Source organism: Apodemus sylvaticus, chromosome 15 (genome assembly GCF_947179515.1).
Source record: "Apodemus sylvaticus chromosome 15, mApoSyl1.1, whole genome shotgun sequence".
In the NCBI taxonomy this organism is placed as follows: domain Eukaryota; kingdom Metazoa; phylum Chordata; class Mammalia; order Rodentia; family Muridae; genus Apodemus; species Apodemus sylvaticus.
The window spans coordinates 54,608,100-54,629,439 of NC_067486.1; the positions used below are offsets into that span (position 1 = coordinate 54,608,100).

General features: G+C 41.3%; 1 protein-coding gene across 1 annotated transcript in view; it reads left to right on the plus strand.

Moving 5' to 3' along the window:
• Nucleotides 1-20,918, plus strand: part of LOC127666140 (nectin-1-like) — a 41,107-nt gene extending 20,189 nt beyond the window's left edge. The window contains exons 4-5 of the mRNA XM_052158886.1: nucleotides 19,224-19,338; nucleotides 20,807-20,918. Coding sequence (XP_052014846.1) covers nucleotides 19,224-19,338; nucleotides 20,807-20,918 — 227 coding nt within the window. The remainder of the gene's footprint in view (nucleotides 1-19,223; nucleotides 19,339-20,806) is intronic.
• Nucleotides 20,919-21,340: the final 422 nt, after the last annotated feature.

Genomic DNA, 21,340 nt, shown 5'->3' on the forward strand with positions numbered 1-21,340 from the left:
AGTTCGATCTTCTTTTTTTTTTTTTATTCGATATAATTTATTTACATTTCAAATGATTTCCCCTTTTCTAGCCCCCCCCAATCCCCGAAAGTCCCGTAAGCCCCCTTCTCTTCCCCTGTCCTCCCTCCCACCCCTTCCCAGTTCCCCGTTCTGGTTTTGCTAAATACTGTTTCACTGAGTCTTTCCAGAACCAGGGACCACTCCTGCTTTCTTCTTGTATCTCATTTGATGTGTGGATTATGTTTTGGGTATTCCAGTTTTCTAGGTTAATAACCACTTATTAGTGAGTGCATACCATGATTCACCTTTTGAGTCTGGGTTACCTCACTTAGTATGATGTTCTCTAGCTCCATCCATTTGCCTAAGAATTTCATGAATTCATTGTTTCTAATGGCTGAATAGTACTCCATTGTGTAGATATACCACATTTTTTGTATCCACTCTTCTGTTGAGGGATACCTGGGTTCTTTCCAGCATCTGGCAATTATAAATAGGGCTGCTATGAACATAGTAGAGCATGTATCCTTATTACATGGTGGGGAATCCTCTGGGTATATGCCCAGGAGTGGTATAGCAGGATCTTCTGGAAGTGAGGTGCCCAGTTTTCGGAGGAACCGCCAGACTGATTTCCAGAGTGGTTGTACCAATTTGCAACCCCACCAGCAGTGGAGGAGTGTTCCTCTTTCTCCGCACCCTCTCCAGCACCTGCTGTCTCCTGAATTTTTAATCTTAGCCATTCTGACTGGTGTAAGATGAAATCTTAGGGTTGTTTTGATTTGCATTTCCCTAATGACTAATGAAGTTGAGCATTTTTTAAGATGCTTCTCCGCCATCCGAAGTTCTTCAGGTGAGAATTCTTTGTTTAACTCTGTACCCCATTTTTTAATAGGGTTGTTCGGTTTTCTGGAGTCTAACTTCTTGAGTTCTTTATATATATTGGATATTAGCCCTCTATCTGATGTAGGATTGGTGAAGATCTTTTCCCAATTTGTTGGTTGCCGATCTGTCCTCTTGATGGTGTCCTTTGCCTTACAGAAACTCTGTAACCTTATGAGGTCCCATTTGTCAATTATTGCTCTTAGAGCATACGCTATTGGTGTTCTGTTCAGAAACTTTCTCCCTGTACCAATGTCCTCAAGGGTCTTCCCCAGTTTCTTTTCTATTAGCTTCAGAGTGTCTGGCTTTATGTGGAGGTCCTTGATCCATTTGGTTTTGAGCTTAGTACAAGGAGACAAGGATGGATCAATTCGCATTCTTCTGCATGCTGACCTCCAGTTGAACCAGCACCATTTGTTGAAAAGGCTATCTTTTTTCCATTGGATGTTTTCAGCCTCTTTGTCGAGGATCAAGTGGCCATAGGTGTGTGGGTTCATTTCTGGATCTTCAATCCTGTTCCATTGATCCTCCTGCCTGTCACTGTACCAATACCATGCAGTTTTTAACACTATTGCTCTGTAGTATTGCTTGAGGTCAGGGATACTGATTCCCCCAGATTTTCTTTTGTTGCTGAGAATAGTTTTAGCTATCCTGGATTTTTTGTTATTCCAGATGAATTTGATAATTGCTCTTTCTAACTCTGTGAAGAATTGAGTTGGGATTTTGATGGGTATTGCATTGAATCTGTATAGTGCTTTAGGCAAAATGGCCATTTTAACTATATTGATTCTACCGATCCATGAGCATGGGAGGTTTTCCCATTTTTTGAGGTCTTCTTCCATTTCCTTCTTCAGAGTCTTGAAGTTCTTGTCATACAGATCTTTCGCATGTTTGGTAAGAGTCACCCCAAGATACTTTATACTGTTTGTGGCTATTGTGAAGGGGGTCATTTCCCTAATTTCTTTCTCAGCCTGCTTATCCTTTGAGTATAGGAAGGCCACTGATTTGCTTGAGTTGATTTTGTAACCTGCCACTTTGCTGAAGTTGTTTATCAGCTGTAGGAGCTCTCTAGTGGAGTTCTTTGGGTCACTTAGGTAGACGATCATGTCGTCTGCAAATAATGATAGTTTGACTTCCTCCTTTCCAATTTGTATCCCTTTGACCTCCTTATGTTGTCGAATTGCCCGAGCTAGTACCTCAAGTACAATATTGAAAAGATAAGGAGAAAGGGGGCAGCCTTGTCTGGTCCCTGATTTCAGTGGGATTGCTTCAAGTTTCTCTCCGTTTAGTTTGATGCTGGCTACCGGTTTGCTGTATATTGCTTTTACTATGTTTAGGTATGGGCCTTGAATTCCTGTTCTCTCCAAGACTTTAAGCATGAAAGGATGCTGAATTTTGTCAAATGCTTTTTCAGCATCCAATGAAATGACCATGTGGTTTTGTTCTTTGTGTTTGTTTATGTAGTGGATTGCATTGATGGATTTCCGTATATTGAACCAACCCTGCATTCCCGGGATAAAGCCTACTTGATCATGGTGGATGATCGTTTTGATGTGTTCTTGGATTCAGTTGGCAAGAATTTTATTGAGTATTTTTGCATCGATGTTCATAAGGGAAATTGGTCTGAAGTTCTCTTTCTTTGTTGGATCTTTGTGTGGCTTTGGTATCAGCGTAATTGTGGCTTCGTAGAAGGAATTGGGTAGTGTTCCTTCTGTTTCTATTTTGTGGAATAGTTTGAAGAGTATTGGTGTTAACTCTTCTTTGAAGGTCTGGTAGAATTCTGCACTGAAACCATCTGGTCCTGTGCTTTTTTTGGTTGGAAGACTTTCTATGACTCCTTCTATTTCTTTAGGCTTTATGGGACTGTTCAGATGGTCTAGTTGGTCCTGATTTAATTTTGGTATTTGGTATCTGTCAAGGAAATTGCCCATTTCCTCCAGATTCTCCAGTTGTGTTGAGTACAGGCTCTTGTAGTAGGATCTGATGATTTTTTGGATTTCCTCAGTTTCCGTTGTTATGTCTCCCTTTTCATTTCTAAGTTTGTTAATTTGGATACTTTCTCTGTGCCCTTTGGTCAGTCTGGCTAAGGGTTTATCTATCTTGTTGATTTTCTCAAAGAACCAGCTCCTGGTTTTGTTGATTTTTTGTATGGTTCTCTTTGTTTCTACTTGATTGATTTCGGCCCTGAGTTTGATGATTTCCTGCCTTCTACTCCTCCTGGGTGAAATAGCTTCTTTTTGTTCTAGGGCTTTCAGGTGTGTCATTAAGTTGGTAATGTATGCTCTCTCCATTTTCTTTTTGGAGGCACTCAGGGCTATGAGTTTTCCTCTTAGCACTGCTTTCATTGTGTCCCATAGATTTGGGTATGTTGTGTTTTCATTTTCATTGTGTTCTGAAAAGTCTTTAATTTCTTTCTTTATTTCTTCCTTGACCAAGGTATCATTGAGTAGAGTATTGTTCAATTTCCACGTGTATGTGGGTTTTCTGTTGTTTCTGTTGCTATTGAAGACCACTTTTACTCCATAGTGATCAGATAGGAGGCATGGGATTAGTTCTATCTTCTTATATTTGTTGAGGTCTGTCTTGTGACCAATTATATGGTTGATTTTGGAGAAGGTACCATGAGGTGCTGAAAAAAAGGTATATTCTTTTGTTTTAGGATAGAATGTTCTATATATATCAGTTAAATCTAATTGGTCCAAAGCTTCAATTAGTTTCATTGTGTCCTTGTTTAGTTTCTGTTTTCCTGATCGGTCCATTGAGGAAAGTGCAGTGTTGAAGTCACCCACAATTATTGTGTTAGGTGCAATGTGTGCTTTGAGTTTTAATAAAGTTTCTTTTATGAAAGAGGGTGCCCTTGCATTTGGAGCATAGATGTTCAGGATTGAGAGTTCTTCTTGTTGTATTTTTCCTTTGACCAGCAAGAAGTGTCCCTCAGAGTCTCTTTTGATGACTTTGGGTTGAAAGTCAATTTTATCTGATATTAAAATGGCTACTCCAGCTTGTTTCCTGAGACCATTTGCTTGTAAAATTGTCTTCCAGCCTTTTACTCTAAGGTAGTGTTTGTCTTTGACCCTGAGGTGTGTTTCCTGTAAGCAGCAAAATGTAGGGTCCTGTTTACGTATCCAGTCAGTTAGTCTGTGTCTTTTTATTGGGGCATTGAGTCCATTGATGTTAAGAGATATTAAGGAATAGTGATTGTTACTTCCTATCATTTTTGACGTTATTTTTTAAATTTGATTGCTTAACTTCTTTTGGGTTTGATGAAAGGTTACTATCTTGCTTTTTTCAGGGTGAAGTTTCCCTCCTTGTATTGGTGTTGTCCTCCTATTATCCTTTTTAGGGCTGGGTTTGTGGATAGATATTGGGTGAACTTGGTTTTGTCGTGAAATATCTTAGTTTCTCCATCTATGGTGATTGAGAGTTTTGCTGGATATAGTAGTTTTGGTTGGCATTTGTGTTCTCTTAGAGTCTGCATGAGATCTGCCCAGGTCCTTCTAGCCTTCATAGTCTCAGGTGAAAAGTCTGCTGTGATTCTGATAGGTCTTCCTTTATATGTTACTTGGCCTTTTTCTCTTACTGCCTTTAATATTCTTTCTTTGTTTAGAACATTTGGTGTTTTGATTATTATGTGACGGGAAGTATTTCTGTTCTGGTCCAGTCTGTTTGGAGTTCTGTAGGCTTCTTGTATATTCATGGGCATCTCTCTCTTTAGGTTAGGGAAGTTTTCTTCCATAATTTTATTGAAGATATTTGCTGGCCCTTTAAGTTGTAAATCTTCACTCTCATCTATGCCTATAATCCTTAGGTTTGGTCTTCTCATTGTGTCCTGGATTTCCTGGATATTTTGGGTTACAAGCTTTTTGCATTTTGCATTTTCTTTAACTGTTGAGTCCATGGTTTCTATGGAATCTTCAGCATCTGAGATTCTTTCTTCTATTTCTTGTATTCTGTTGTTGATATTTGCATCTCTGTCCCCTGATTTCTTCCCAAGGCTTTCTATCTCCAAAGTTGTCTCCTTTTGAGTTTTCTTAGTTGTTTCTACTTCTGTTTTTAGATCCTGGATGGTTTTGCTTAGCTCCTTCACTTGCTTGTTTGTGCTTTCCTGTAATTCTTTAAGAGATTTTTGTGTTTTTTCTTTCATGACCTCAGCCTGTTGACCAAAGTTCTCCTGTATTTCTTTAAGAGATTTTTGTGTTTCGTCTTTCATGACCTCAGCCTGTTGACCAAAGTTCTCCTGTATTTCTTTAAGTGTTTTTTGCATTTCCTCCTTGTTGGCTTTTGTATTCTCCTGGATTTCTTTCAATGATTTTTGTGTTTCCCTTGCAAGGGCTTCTAACTTTTGATCCATTTTCTCCTGAATGTCCTTCATGTGTTCCTGTACCAGCATCATGACCAGTGATTTTAAATCCAAATCTTGTTTTACTGGTGTGATGGGGTATCCAGGACTTGCTGGTAGAGGAGAATTTGGTTCAGATGTTGCCATATTGCCTTGATTTCTGTTAGTGAAGTTCCTGCGTTTGCCTTTTGCCATCTAGCTCTCACTGGTGTTACTTGGTCTTGTCAGTGCTGGACTCACCAGTGCAAGCTGCCCCTTCCCCGATGGCCTCTGGTGCACAGCTTACACTCTGCACTGCCTGTAGACAGGGTACTGTTGTCCAGGCTGTTCAGATCCCGAAGCAGGCACCTGAAGGCTCCCGCTGGGGCCCGCAGGATTTATTGGAGCACACCGACTTCTCCCAGCTGGCCGCCCGGAAGCCCCCACTAGCCTCTTGAGGGACCTGGAGATGTGGCGGCCACCCAGGCTGATCTGAAGTGGAGAGAGTTGACCTGAGGGCTTCTGCCTGAGGCCTTGCCCCAGATTGTGTCTGTGGGCCAGATGGAACCCGTGTGCTCCCCCAGGGAGCTCCGAAGGTGTATGTTGCTGTGACCTCCCCTGTGTTCCGCTCACTCCGCTGGGCAGCCGATTTCCCCAACCGGGCTGGCGCACACTAGGTTAGCCTTGTCGCCCGGGCCCTGAGTCCAGGCAAATGCCTGGGAGGCCAAGGTCCGAGCAAAGTTCCCCTAGGGCTATGACTGTTATTTGGGTCCGCCAGGTGACCCGGATGGCGGGCGTGCCCGTCCGCGCTCCGCGAAAGCACCGGGAGAGTCTGTTGTGCTAATAACCTCCTGGGCGGGTTGACACACAGATGGCCCACCAAGCCGCCCAGTTCTTGGGGTCAGTCCTGTGCCTGTTGGGGCCTAGACCCCCGTTTTGTTAGCCTCAGGCTACGCTTGTTAGCAGTCTCTGCCCTCCCGAGCACTCTGGCTCCTGTAGGCAAAATGGCGGCGCGTGCGCCGGCCGGGGCAAAAAAAAAAACTCCTGGCTGGGTTGGCGCCCTGATGGCCACTCGAACAGCCCAGGGCCTGGGTGCAGGCCAACGCCCGTCTGGCTCAGACCCCTGCGGTGTTGGGCCTAGGATTATGTTTGTGTACCTCAGTCTGACCCATCTCTGGAGCCCGGGATCAAGATGGAGGTGAGTCTCTCCTGACTGGCGGGAAGCCGAGTTCTGGAGTGGCTTCCGTGCAGTGAAAGGCTCCGCAGAACCGCAGCTGCTTGCCGTCCGGCTGGTCAGCAAAGGTCAGTGGTCGTGGGCGCAGGGCCTAACTGGACCCTGTGTCGCCTTGGTTCCACCGCTGATGGCCCTTCAGCTGGAGCAGCCACTGCTACCGCCACCGCCGCCGCCCTAGTTCGATCTTCTTATATTTGTTGCGGTATGTCTTGTGACCAATTATATAGTCAATTTTGGAGAAGGTACCATGAGGTGCTGAGAAATAGGTATATTCTTTTGCTTTAGGGTGAAATGCTCTATAAATAACAGTCAAATCCAATTGGTCCAAAGCTTCAATTAGTTTTACTGTGTCCCTGTTTAGCTTCTGTTTTCCTGATCAGTCCATTGAGGAGAGTGGAGTGTTGAAGTCCCCCACAATTATTGTGTTAGGTGCAATGTGTGCTTTGAGCTTTAGTAAAGTTTCTTTTATGAATGAGGGTGCCCTTGCATTTGGCGCATAGATGTTCAGAATTGAAAGTTCTTGGTGGATTTTTTCTTTGACCAGCAAGAAGTTTCCTTCTGTGTCTCTTTTGATGACTTTAGGTTGAAAGTCAATTTATCTGATATTAGAATGGCTACTCCGGCTCCTTTCCTGAGACCATTGGCTTGTAAAATTGTCTTCCAGCCTTTTACTCTAAGGTAGTTTTTTGTTTTTGACACTGAGGTGTGTCTCCTGTATGCAGCAAAATGTAGGGTCCTGTTTTCTTATCCAGTCTGTTAGTCTATGTCTTTTTATTGGGGAATTGAGTCCATTGATGTTAAGAGATATTAAGGAATAGTGATTATTACTTCCTATCATTTTTGATGTTATTTTTATATTTGAGTGGTTATCTTCTTTTGGGTTTGATGAAAGAAGGTAATTATCTTGCCTTTTCCAGGGTGTAGTTTCCCTCCTTGTATTGGAGTTTTCCTGCTATTATTCTTTGCAGAGCTGGGTTTGTGGAAAGATATTGTGTAAATTTGGTTTTGTCATGGAATATCTTGGTTTCTCCATCTATGGTGAATGAGAGTTTTGCTGGGTATAGTAGTCTTGGCTGGCATTTGTGTTCTCTTAGAGGCTGCATGAGATCTGCCCAGGATCTTCTAGCTTTCATGGTCTCTGATGAGAAGTCTGGTGTGATTCTTGATAGGTCTTCCTTTATATGTTACTTGGCCTTTTTCTCTTACTGCCTTTAATATTCTTTCTTTATTTAGTGCATTTGGGGTTTTGATTATTAGGTGAGGAGAGGTATTTCTACTCAGGTCCAGTCTGTTTGGAGTTCTGTAGGCTTCTTTTTTTTTTTTTTCCCTGAGTTTCTTTTTTTTTTTTATTCGATATAATTTATTTACATTTCAAATTATTTCCCCTCTTCTAGCCCCCCCCACTCCCCGAAAGTCCCGCAAGCCCCCTTCTCTTCCCCTGTCCTCCCACCCACCCCTTCCCACTTCCCCGTTCTGGTTTTGCTGAATACTGTTTCACTGAGTCTTTCCAGAACCAGGGGCCACTCCTCCTTTCTTCTTGTACCTCATTTGATGTGTGGATTATGTTTTGGGTATTCCAGTTTTCTAGGTTAATATCCACTTATTAGTGAGTGCATACCATGATTCACCTTTTGAGTCTGGGTTACCTCACTTAGTATGATATTCTCTAGCTCCATCCATTTGCCTAAGAATTTCATGAATTCATTGTTTCTAATGGCTGAATAGTACTCCATTGTGTAGATATACCACATTTTTTGTATCCACTCTTCTGTTGAGGGATACCTGGGTTCTTTCCAGCATCTGGCAATTACAAATAAGGCTGCTATGAACATAGTAGAACATGTATCCTTATTACATGGTGGGGAGTCTTCTGGGTATATGCCCAGGAATGGTATAGCAGGATCTTCTGGAAGTGAGGTGCCCAGTTTTCGGAGGAACCGCCAGACTGATTTCCAGAGTGGTTGTACCAATTTGCAACCCCACCAGCAGTGGAGGAGTGTTCCTCTTTCTCCACACCCTCTCCAACACCTGCTGTCTCCTGAATTTTTAAACTTAGCCATTCTGACTGGTGTAAGATGAAATCTTAGGGTTGTTTTGATTTGCATTTCCCTAATGACTAATGAAGTTGAGCATTTTTTAAGATGCTTCTCCGCCATCCGAAGTTCTTCAGGTGAGAATTCTTTGTTTAACTCTGTACCCCATTTTTTAATAGGGTTGTTCGGTTTTCTGGAGTCTAACTTCTTGAGTTCTTTATATATATTGGATATTAGCCCTCTATCTGATGTAGGATTGGTGAAGATCTTTTCCCAATTTGTTGGTTGCCGATTTGTCCTCTTGATGGTGTCCTTTGCCTTACAGAAACTTTGTAATTTTATGAGGTCCCATTTGTCAATTCTTGCTCTTAGAGCATACGCTATTGGTGTTCTGTTCAGAAACTTTCTCCCTGTACCGATGTCCTCAAGGGTCTTCCCCAGTTTTTTTTCTATTAGCTTCAGAGTGTCTGGCTTTATGTGGAGGTCCTTGATCCATTTGGATTTGAGCTTAGTACAAGGAGACAAGGATGGATCAATTCGCATTCTTCTGCATACTGACCTCCAGTTGAACCAGCACCATTTGTTGAAAAGGCTATCTTTTTTCCATTGGATGTTTTCAGCCTCTTTGTCGAGGATCAAGTGGCCATAGGTGTGTGGGTTCATTTCTGGATCTTCAATCCTGTTCCATTGATCCTCCTGCCTGTCACTGTACCAATACCATGCAGTTTTTAACACTATTGCTCTGTAGTATTGCTTGAGGTCAGGGATACTGATTCCCCCAGATTTCCTTTTGTTGCTGAGAATAGTTTTAGCTATCCTGGGTTTTTTGTTGTTCCAGATGAATTTGATAATTGCTCTTTCTAACTCTGTGAAGAATTGAGTTGGGATTTTGATGGGTATTGCATTGAATCTGTATAGTGCTTTAGGCAAAATGGCCATTTTAACTATATTGATTCTACTGATCCATGAGCATGGGAGGTTTTCCCATTTTTTGAGGTCTTCTTCCATTTCCTTCTTCAGAGTCTTGAAGTTCTTGTCATACAGATCTTTCACATGTTTGGTAAGAGTCACCCCAAGATACTTTATATTGTTTGTGGCTATTGTGAAGGGGGTCATTTCCCTAATTTCTTTCTCAGCCTGCTTATCCTTTGAGTATAGGAAGGCCACTGATTTGCTTGAGTTGACTTTATAACCTGACACTTTGCTGAAGTTGTTTATCAGCTGTAGGAGCTCTCTAGTGGAGTTCTTTGGGTCACTTAGGTAGACGATCATGTCGTCTGCAAATAATGATAGTTTGACTTCTTCCTTTCCAATTTGTATCCCTTTGACCTCCTTATGTTGTCGAATTGCCCGAGCTAGTACCTCAAGTACAATATTGAAAAGATAAGGAGAAAGGGGGCAGCCTTGTCTGGTCCCTGATTTCAGTGGGATTGCTTCAAGTTTTTCTCCATTTAGTTTGATGCTGGCTACCGGTTTGCTGTATATTGCTTTTACTATGTTTAGGTATGGGCCTTGAATTCCTGTTCTCTCCAAGACTTTAAGCATGAAGGGATGCTGAATTTTGTCAAATGCTTTTTCAGCATCCAATGAAATGACCATGTGGTTTTGTTCTTTGAGTTTGTTTATGTAGTGGATTGTATTGATGGATTTCCGTATATTGAACCAACCCTGCATTCCCGGGATAAAGCCTACTTGATCATGGTGGATGATCGTTTTGATGTGTTCTTGGATTCAGTTGGCAAGAATTTTATTGAGTATTTTTGCATCGATGTTCATAAGGGAAATTGGTCTGAAGTTCTCTTTCTTTGTTGGATCTTTGTGTGGCTTTGGTATCAGCGTAATTGTGGCTTCGTAGAAGGAATTGGGTAGTGTTCCTTCTGTTTCTATTTTGTGGAATAGTTTGAAGAGTATTGGTGTTAACTCTTCTTTGAAGGTCTGGTAGAATTCTGCACTGAAGCCATCTGGTCCTGTGCTTTTTTTGGTTGGAAGACTTTCTATGACTCCTTCTATTTCTTTAGGCATTATGGGACTGTTTAGATGGTCTAGTTGGTCCTGATTTAATTTTGGTATTTGGTATCTGTCAAGGAAATTGTCCATTTCCTCCAGATTCTCCAGTTGTGTTGAGTATAGGCTCTTGTAGTAGGATCTGATGATTTTTTGGATTTCCTCAGTTTCCGTTGTTATATCTCCCTTTTCATTTCTTAGTTTGTTAATTTGGATACTTTCTCTGTGCCCTTTGGTCAGTCTGGCTAAGGGTTTATCTATCTTGTTGATTTTCTCAAAGAACCAGCTCCTGGTATTGTTGATTTTTTGTATGGTTCTCTTTGTTTCTACTTGATTGATTTCGGCCCTGAGTTTGATGATTTCCTGCCTTCTACTCCTCCTGGGCGAAATAGCTTCTTTTTGTTCCAGGGCTTTCAGGTGTGTCATTAAGCTGGTAATGTATGCTCTCTCCATTTTCTTTTTGGAGGCACTCAGGGCTATGAGTTTTCCTCTTAGCACTGCTTTCATTGTGTCCCATAGATTTTGGTATGTTGTGTTTTCATTTTCATTGTGTTCTAAAAAGTCTTTAATTTCTTTCTTTATTTCTTCCTTGACCAAGGTATCATTGAGTAGAGTATTGTTCAGTTTCCACGTGTATGTGGGCTTTCTGTTGTTTCTGTTGCTATTGAAGACCACTTTTACTCCATAGTGATCAGATAGGAGGCATGGGATTAGTTCGATCTTCTTATATTTGTTGAGGTCTGTCTTGTGACCAATTATATGGTCGATTTTGGAGAAGGTACCATGAGGTGCTGAGAAAAAGGTATATTCTTTTGTTTTAGGATAGAATGTTCTATATATATCTGTTAAATCTAATTGGTCCAAAGCTTCAATTAGTTTCATTGTGTCCCTGTTTAGTTTCTGTTTTCCTGATCGGTCCATTGAGGAAAGTGCAGTGTTGAAGTCACCCACAATTATTGTGTTAGGTGCAATGTGTGCTTTGAGTTTTAATAAAGTTTCTTTTACGAAAGAGGGTGCCCTTGCATTTGGGGCATAGATGTTCAGGATTGACAGTTCTTCTTTTTGTATTTTTCCTTTGACCAGCAAGAAGTGACCCTCAGGGTCTCTTTTGATGACTTTGGGTTGAAAGTCAATTTTATCTGATATTAAAATGGCTACTCCAGCTTGTTTCCTGAGACCATTTGCTTGTAAAATTGTCTTCCAGCCTTTTACTCTAAGGTAGTGTTTGTCTTTGACCCTGAGGTGTGTTTCCTGTAAGCAGCAAAATGTAGGGTCCTGTTTACGTATCCATTCAGTTAGTCTGTGTCTTTTTATTGGGGCATTAAGTCCATTGATGTTAAGAGATATTAAGGAATAGTGATTGTTACTTCCTATCATTTTTGATGTTATTTTTTAAATTTGAATGCTTAACTTCTTTTGGGTTTGATGAAAGGTTACTATCTTGCTTTTTCCAGGGTGAAGTTTCCCTCCTTGTATTGGTGTTGTCCTCCTATTATCCTTTTTAGGGACGGGTTTGTGGATAGATATTGGGTAAACTTGGTTTTGTCATGAAATATCTTAGTTTCTCCATCTATGGTGATTGAGAGTTTTGCTGGATATAGTAGTTTTGGTTGGCATTTGTGTTCTCTTAGAGTCTGCATGAGATCTGCCCAGGACCTTCTAGCCTTCATAGTCTCAGGTGAAAAGTCTGCTGTGATTCTGATAGGTCTTCCTTTATATGTTACTTGGCCTTTTTCTCTTACTGCCTTTAATATTCTTTCTTTGTTTATTACATTTGGTGTTTTGATTATTATGTGACGGGAAGTATTTCTGTTCTGGTCCTGTCCTTTGGAGTTCTGTAGGCTTCTTGTATATTCATGGGCATCTCTCTCTTTAGGATGTTCTGGGATACAAGCTTTTTGCATTTTGCATTTTCTTTGACTGTTGAGTCAATGGTTTCTATGGTATCTTCGGCATCTGAGATTCTTCCTTCCATCTCTTGTATTCTGTTGTTGATATTTGCATCTATGGCCCCTGATTTTCTCAAGGTTTTCTATCTCCAAAGTTGTCTCCCTTTGTGATTTCTTAGTTGTTTCTACTACTGTTTTTAGATCCAGGATGTTTTTGCTCAGTTCCATCATTTGTTTGTTTGTGTTTTCCTTTAATTCTTTAAGAGATTTTTGTGTTTCCTCTTTCATGACTTCTGCCTGTTGACTCAAGTTCTCCTGCATTTCTTTAAGGTGTTTTTTTTTGGGGGGGGGGGTCTTCTTTATTGGCTTCTATCTCTTGAGCCTTATTCTCCTGAATTTCTTTAAGTGATTTTTGTGTTTCCATTATACAGGTTTCTAGCTTATTCATGTTCCCCTGTATTTCTTTAAGAGATTCATTTATGTCCTTTTTGTGTTCTTCTAGCAGCATCATGACCAGTGATTTTAAATCCAAATCTTTTTTTTTTTTTATGAAATGGAGTTGGATTTATTAAGAAGCTAACAGAAATAATTTAAAGACAGTAATATAAAAAGGGAAGAAAATGGGAAATCATTTGAAATGTAAATAAATTATATCGAATAAAAAAATTTTTAAAAAAAGGAAAAAAAAGGGAAGAAAAGTAGGAAAAGACAAAGATGAGACACACCTGACCGTGCTCTGAAGGGCTCCCAAGGAGAGCACAGCTTCAGTGTCTCAGCAGTAGCTACATGTGTGGCTTAGGTGGCTCTCAGATGTCACATCTTCCAAAGTTGCTGACAAACCCTCATTCCCCTTTATAGTTAAGAGAGATCCAGTACTTGTTTGTTTCGTTATTTAAGGACAAGCTTTTGAAACGACAAAAATTGAAACTATATGAGGCCAAACACGTAAGTAGAACTTCCACATAGGCAGCCTTGGTGGGAAACAGGTTATGAAGACTTCACAGACACAAGAGAGGCTGGCCCTGTCTGCAGGATGACTCATCTGGTTCTCTTTGAGAACATTAAGAACGTTCATTTTGCTAAGCCTGAGAGTTCACTCAATTTCAAACTCTGTGGAGTGCTCAATCTAGAAAGCATTCTTTTCCACGTGCTCTCCTTGTGGCTTAAGGATGGGCAGCTTTCTCCAATCTCTTCCTCCCTGAAGCTTGCTGGAGTGAACGTTGGATGTCTCTAGGGTGCTCATCTTCTCTGCCCAGCACCATTTCCACAGGAGCTGCTCACACCACTTGTCCTCCAACCTCTGACCCAGCAGGGAGTGAGCGTAGCTGCAGGAACTTTAGCCTGTGGCTTTCTTGCTCATCTTCCTTGAGGCAAGGTTTGGCTTCCCTACCTGTGACATCTGCTTCCTCTGTCCCCATCTGTCCTCCATCAGCAGAAGGGGATTCAACCCCCTGCCCCTTTAGGTTACTGTATTTTCTCTCCTTTGACCAACAGTCAGTCTGACCATCTCCTGTCTTTGTGTGTGTGTGTGTGTGTGTGTTAATTTTCTTTATTCGATATAATTTATTTACATTTCAAATGATTTCCCCTTTTCTAGCCCCCCACTCCCCGAAAGTCCCGTAAGCCCCCTTCTCTTCCCCTGTCCTCCCACCCACCCCTTCCCACTTCCCCGTTCTGGTTTTGCTGAATACTGCTTCACTGAGTCTTTCCAGAACAAGGGGCCACTCCACCTTTCTTCTTGTACCTCATTTGATGTGTGGATTATGTTTTGGGTATTCCAGTTTTCTAGGTTAATATCCACTTATTAGTGAGTGCATACCATGATTCACCTTTTGAGTCTGGGTTACCTCACTTAGTATGATGTTCTCTAGCTCCATCCATTTGCCTAAGAATTTCATGAATTCATTGTTTCTAATGGCTGAATAGTACTCCATTGTATAGATATACCACATTTTTTGCATCCACTCTTCTGTTGAGGGATACCTGGCTTCTTTCCAGCATCTGGCAATTATAAATAGGGCTGCTATGAACATAGTAGAGCATGTATCCTTATTACATGGTGGGGAATCCTCTAGGTATATGCCCAGGAGTGGTATAACAGGATCTTCTGGAAGTGAGGTACCCAGTTTTCGGAGGAACCGCCAGACTGCTTTCCAGAGTGGTTGTACCAATTTGCAACCCCACCAGCAGTGGAGGAGTGTTCCTCTTTCTCCACACCCTCTCCAACACCTGCTGTCTCCTGAATTTTTAATCTTAGCCATTCTGACTGGTTTAAGATGAAATCTAAGGGTTGTTTAAATCCAAATCTTGTTTTTCTGGTGTGCTGGCATAACCAGGACTTGCTGATGTTGGAGAGTTTGTTTCAGACGCTGCTATATTGCCTAGATTTCTGTTAGTAGCGTTCCTGCAATTGCCCTTTGCCATCTTGTTCTCTGGCGTTAGTTGGTCTTGTCTCTGGCTGGTGTTTGAGCCTCCTGTGAGGCTCTAGGGCTATTTCCACAACACTGGATGGCTGGGTTTCCCCTGTCGTAGATTACTTATGTGCTGTCCTCCTCTTGGGTGCCCTTGCAGCCCTAGTGTGCCTTGCCCCAAATTGTGTCTGTGAACCAGATGGTGCCTGTTTGCTCCTTCAGGGAGTGCTGATTATGTATGCTGTGGGATCTTTTCTGAGTGCTGATCACTCTGATGGGCAGCTGATCTCCCAACCGGGATGGTGCACACAAGGCTAGCCTAGCTGCTCAGGCCCCAAGTCTAGCAAAAGCCTGGCAAGTCAAGGTCTGAGAAAAGTTCCCCTCGGGCTATGAGTGTTAACTGGTTCTGTCAGGTGGCCAGGATGGTGGTGTGTGCGCGCTCCCTGAAAGTGCCAGGAGAGTCTGCTGGGCTAACAACCTCCTGGCTGGGTTGGCACACAGATGGCCCACCAAGCAGCCTAGGACCTGGGGGGCAGTCCAGGGCCTGTCGGACCTAGACCCCCTACTATATTAGTCTCGGGCTATGACTGTTAGCCGCCTTTGCCTGCTAGAACTCTCCGGCGTCCGTAGGCAAAATGGAGGCACGAGCACCGGGCAAACAATCTCCTGGCCGGGTTGGCACACCGATGCCCCCCGAAGCAGCCCAGGGACTGGGTGCAGGCCAACACCCGTAGGGCTTAGACCCCCCATGATGTTGGCCTCAGATTATGTTTGCGTACCTTAGGTTGTCTGATCTCTCTGGCGTCCAAGAACCAAGATGGAGGCGAGTCTCCACATCTCAAGTTTTTATTCTGCTAGTTTGTTCTTTGTGTTCACTAACCAACAATGTACCATTAATGCAAATGGCATTGTCTCCATGCAGTTTTTAAGTCATTCATTAGAAGCTCTTTCTATGAACATGGCTGTATCCATTAACATGCTTGATTACATCATGATGTGCTGATAAGTATTATTACCAGTAATATGGGCAATGTAGTAACATTTAAAATATTATAAAATTAGAATAACATTTGAATACATTAAGAACAGCCTAATGAAATGAAATCTCCAATCACAATGTTTTTACCAAGTAAGAGGTTTTTCTGAACTTTTTAAAAGCCAAGGGTATTAATCCATTCCTCTTTCAGCTTGATCATGTAAGATTTTCAACTCTACACGTAAGATTTCGAAACTGGAAGAGAATTGTACTTTGTTTCTAGTTCCTTTCCATCCTGAGTTTTGCAGGCAAATAGATGGAACTAGAAAATACCATCCTGAGTGAGATAACTCAGACCCAAAAGGACATGCAAGGTATGTACTCACTAATAAGTGGATATTAGCCCAAAAAAGTACAGAATACCCAAGATACAGTCCACACAACTCAAAAAGGTCAACAAGCTGAAGGGCCCAAGTGAGGACTCCTCAGTCCCACTTTGGAGGGAGAAGAAAGCTATCACAAGTCGGGAGGAAGGGAGGGAACCTGGGAGGGAAAGTAGACAGGGTTTGGGGAAGGAGAAGAGAACCTGATCTGGTATTGGGTGAGGAAAAAGGACTGAAGCCCTGAGGGCCAGTAGAAAGAATTTAACAGGCAACCTATGGAGGTAGGAGGTTGGGGGGGAGGGACCCTCCAGAATGCACCAGAGACCTGGGAGGTAAGAAACTCTCAGCTCCCAAAGGGGGAGACCTTAGATGAAATGCCCTAGAGTAGGGAGAGGGAACTTATAGAGCCCACCTCCAGCAGGAAGACAGGACATCAAATGAGGGAGGGGCTTGCCATCCCACAGCCACAACTCTGACCCATAATTGTTCCTATCTGAAAGAACTATAGGGATGGAAATGGAGAGGAACCTGAGGAAAAGAAGGTCCAGTGACAGGCCCAAAATAGGATCTAGCTCAAGGGCAGGTTTCAAGGCCTGACTGAGGCTATGGAGAGCTCACAAAAGGGGCCTAGCATGACCGAATTCCAGAAGACCCAACAAGCAGCTGAAAGAGTTGGATGCAGATATTTGCACCCAACCAATGGAGAGAAGCTGCTGACCCCTGTTGTTGAATTAGGGAAGGCTGAAAAAAGCTGAGGTGGAGGGTGACCCTGTAGGAGGACCACCAGTCTCAATTAATCTGGACCCCCATGATCTCTTAAACACTGGACCACCAAACAGGCAGCATACACCAGCTGATATGAGGCCCCCAACACATATACAGCAGAGGACTGCTAGGTCTGTGTTTAATCAGAGATGATGTACCTAACCCTCAAGAGTCTGGAGGCCCCATGCAGTTTAGAGGTCAGGTGGGGTGGGAGTTGGGGTTGGGAGATGGGGGGTGGGGAAATCCTCATGAAGACATGGGGTGGGGAGGAGTTATGGAATGTGGAAAAGTTGGAGGGTGTATGGAGGGGGGAGGAAATCTGGAGTGTAAAAAAAATTCAAGAAACAAAAAATGCTGTAAAGGATGTGGATAAAGGGGAACACTTGTCCATTGCTGGTGGGAATGCAAACTTGTATGACCACTCGGGTAATCAATCTGGCAGCTTTTCAGAAAATTGGAAATAGTTCTACAGGAAGACCCAGCTATACTGGTCCTGGGCATATACCCAAAAGATGTTCCACCATACTACAAGGACATATGCTCTACTATATTCATAGCAGCTTAATTCATAATAAGCAGAATAACCCAGATGTCCCTCAACTGAAAAATGGATACAGAAAATGTGGTTCATTTATACAATGGAATACTATTCAGCTATAAAAAACAAGGATATCATGAATTTTGCAGGCATATAGACAGAACTATAAAAATTATCTTGAGTAGGTAACCTAGACCCAAAAGGACATGCATAGTTTGTACGCATTTATTTGTGGATATTAGCCATAAAGTACATGATATTCACCATACACTCCACAAACCCAAAGAAACTAAACAAGAAGGAAGGTCCAAATGAGGATGCTTGAATCTCACTTAGAAGGGGAGATAAAATAGTCATAGGAAGTAGAGGGCGGGAGAGACCTGGGTGGGAGCGAGAATGGGGAAGAGAATGAAGGGGTTCAAGATTGTGTAGGGGAGTGACAGGAGAGAGAGCCAGAGGACCAAGAGAACGAATCGAAATCTGCAGCTGGTGGGGTAGGGGGCATCCACAGGACGTATCAGAAAAGCAAATTTTTAATTTACGAATTCTTTGTCAACTTAAAATGAAAGTTATTCGTTTTATGAATTAAGTTGTATGTTTGACAACTTCATGTATGTATATGATATATTCTGATTCGTTTCTGTTCTCTTCTCCTTTCTAATGCCCCTTCCAGTTCTATCACCTCACCCTCATGCCTCTTCTCCCCACGACTCACGCTCCTAGGTTCATGACTCTTTGGTCTTGCCTTGTGACCCACTCAGTTTAACCAGGGCCATCAGTGGCAATATCCACTGGGGACTGGGTGTCACCAGGGGATGAGCATACAACTATAGGCAAGGTTACCCACTTTCTTTAGATGTAACAGTAGGAAATACTTCAGCACTGAGCCCCTGCTCCACCCAGGCTTGGCAGACATTGGGCTAAAATTGCTTGTTCTTTTAAAGACTTTTCTTACTTATTTTAATGAAGTTATATCATTTCAAGTGTGTCTGAAAACAATATCTACAGAATCTTCAGTCATTTTTCCACTTCATTCATTGTTTTCATTTGTTGCCTTGAAAGCTCATCTTGTGTTCATGTTACACGTTTTCTAGAAGGTCATGTCAATATTCTTGCTGTTGTTAACTTATCAGTTTTTATTTTAATGCAATTTTTAAGGAGCCTCAGAAATTTAGAGGTAAGTATTTGTGTTCTGCTTGTTTTGTGAAACTGAATTTGGCCAACTCCTTTTTCTGATCAATGTTTCCAACTGAAATGACTTGGTTATATGAGTTACATACCATAAGTATCTTCTGTAAATCTATTGGCTGCCTTATTATGGTCAATTTTAATTATTTATTAAAATGCAGGTGTCAATAATAGGCAGTTCATCAATGCAAAAGAAGGTTATGCCTTGCTTATTTTTATATTAAATATTAGGGATGTGAATTTCTCGTTCTGGTGAAATGCCATATCTAATTTTTTTGCTTTATTGGAATTACCTTCAGAAAAGAGTTCATTTTTCTGTGTAAAATTATTTATGTTCAATCTCCTACCCTAAGTAAAATGGCTATGTAGTGTCTTATTGAAAAAAGAATAGTAAAATCTAGATAAAACCAGATTGATGCAGTTAAAGGTAAAGCCATAGTGCCTCATTGAAAAGCATGCACATTCCTAATTATATTCAAAGGAAGTAACAACTGCCATCTGAATGTCAATTAATCTGTGGCAAGTCAAGAAAGCTTTAGAAATTTAAGGTCCCAAGATAACAGCACAGTGTAACCAGAGAAATAATGTGTCTGGTTTGTGTTTTTCAGGTACCGCGAATCCTTGTTTAAACTGGAAGGTAACTGCAACTGCATTCATCATTTTGTTTTTAGTTTCATGCATCATCATTGGAGCCATTCTCTATATTCATTTCAAGAAGAAAAGGTAAGATATATTGTACTCCGTACAATAGAGGTAGATAGAAATATATTTTTTAAATTCCAGGGGTTCTGAAAAAAATCCATTGAGAAAAGAATAGTGAAGGAAAACTTGCCTCCATGTGCTGAACAGTTCCTGACATTGAATGATTAAAAATTTGACTGTTGGCAAGGATTTTATGTTATAGTGAATTTAATATAGTCTTTTTAATAACAAAAATGTTTATTTTTATATTATATGTGTCTTTTACCTATGTGGTTCTGCATGCCACATGTGTGTTTGTTGCCTGTGGGGGCCTAAAGAGGGTGTTACAACTTGAGTTGCAGGCAGTTGTGAAATCTCCAGATGGGTGCTGGGAACTGAACCAGGGTCCTCTGATCAAGCAACATCTTGCCTTACCTCATGAGCCATGTCTCCACCACAAGTTTAAGATTCTTTATTGAGAATAAATTTTCATGGAAGAAAGCACAAGGTTCAGGGAAATTGGTGGGAGAGAGATGTAGAGCCAGGAAGCCCGAGCCAGGTCCACCTGAGCCATAAGATAAAATGGAAATCTTATTTTATAGGATTAATATAATAAAATACACACCCATTTATCCAGCTCTCTTGTGGATACTGCAATGCATGACGGGAAGATAAATAGAAATAAGATGCTACGCAGTGGCAGCAAAAACTATAGACATAATTGGTAGCATGTAAAGACTGTAGACATAATGGTAGCATTGCTGTCATTGTATATTCTTTAAATTAAAAAAAAAAAAACCTTTGGCATATTTGTTCTGCAACTTCTCAATCCAAGGAAATCTATCAACCAAAGAAGCTTGAGAATCTAATCTATAATCTAGAAGGCTTTCTGACTAGGATATGGAAGATGTTCCTTAGAAGACAAGAATGAAGGGGTGTTTTGGGGAGACTGCTGTACTAGTCAGGATGAAATATGTCTAGAATCAAGGGGTAGAAAAGAGGAGGAGGGATTAAAGCTATATACAGGATGGGATTTCCTACGTGACATCTGTGGAGCAAGAGTAAGAGGAAGGATTTATCTTACTCAAGGTAAATGTTTTATCACTAAAGAAAAGCTGTACAAACATGCAAATGAACAGAGAAATAGCAACCTTTGCAGGGAGGATTAAGAGTTCTGCTTAGAACATTGCCATTTTTAGATGTTTACTTTATACCCCAGGAAATATACTAATTAAATATCCACATGTATAAACCTGGGATTCCTGGAGCAGATGATAAGTTTTGTAATATAGAAGATATGATTCCCACTAAAATAGATTATTGCTTTCACAATTTAAGGCAAAAATAATACTCAGGTTCTACTACTTTGGTCAAACTTTCAAGGGGTTTTTCTGTATAAATCTCTCAAATTCTTACTAATAGTCTGCTCTTGCAATGTGCTGCCATGGAGAGGGTGGGAGTGTTTGGTCAGTATTCAGTTTATTCCTATATCAGTGTCATGGTTCTGTAGGTCAGAGAGCACATCTGAGCCATCATCAACACAGATATCAACACTGGAACCCACACCACCACCAACAGAGGCTGAGAACCTAATGAGACATCATCGCCAGACAGAGACATAATTGGCTGTACGTGATTTTTTTTTCTGTCACTACATCTTTAAATTTCAGAAGTTTCAAAAATTTGCACAAGCATTCGCTAGCAGCAATTATCATGTTAGAAATTAAGTGGAGACAAGAATTTGTTTCAAGTGAGGTTTTATTTATGTTAATGTCTTTACATTTTGAAGTTAAAATTAGATTTAACTGATACATAATAATTATAGATATTTTTGGAGTATCATGTATATTTTGATAGCAAGTTAAAGATATCTGTTTACTCAGACGTTTATCAGTTCTTTGTGCCTAAAACTTTTCAAATCCTGTAAGGTTTTAAAAATATGGAGCACATAGTCATTTTGTATAATTATCCTACTGTGCAGTAGCACAAAAAAGTTTCACTTCTGTCTTACTATAAACTCAGTCTTGACCACTTTTTCCTCATT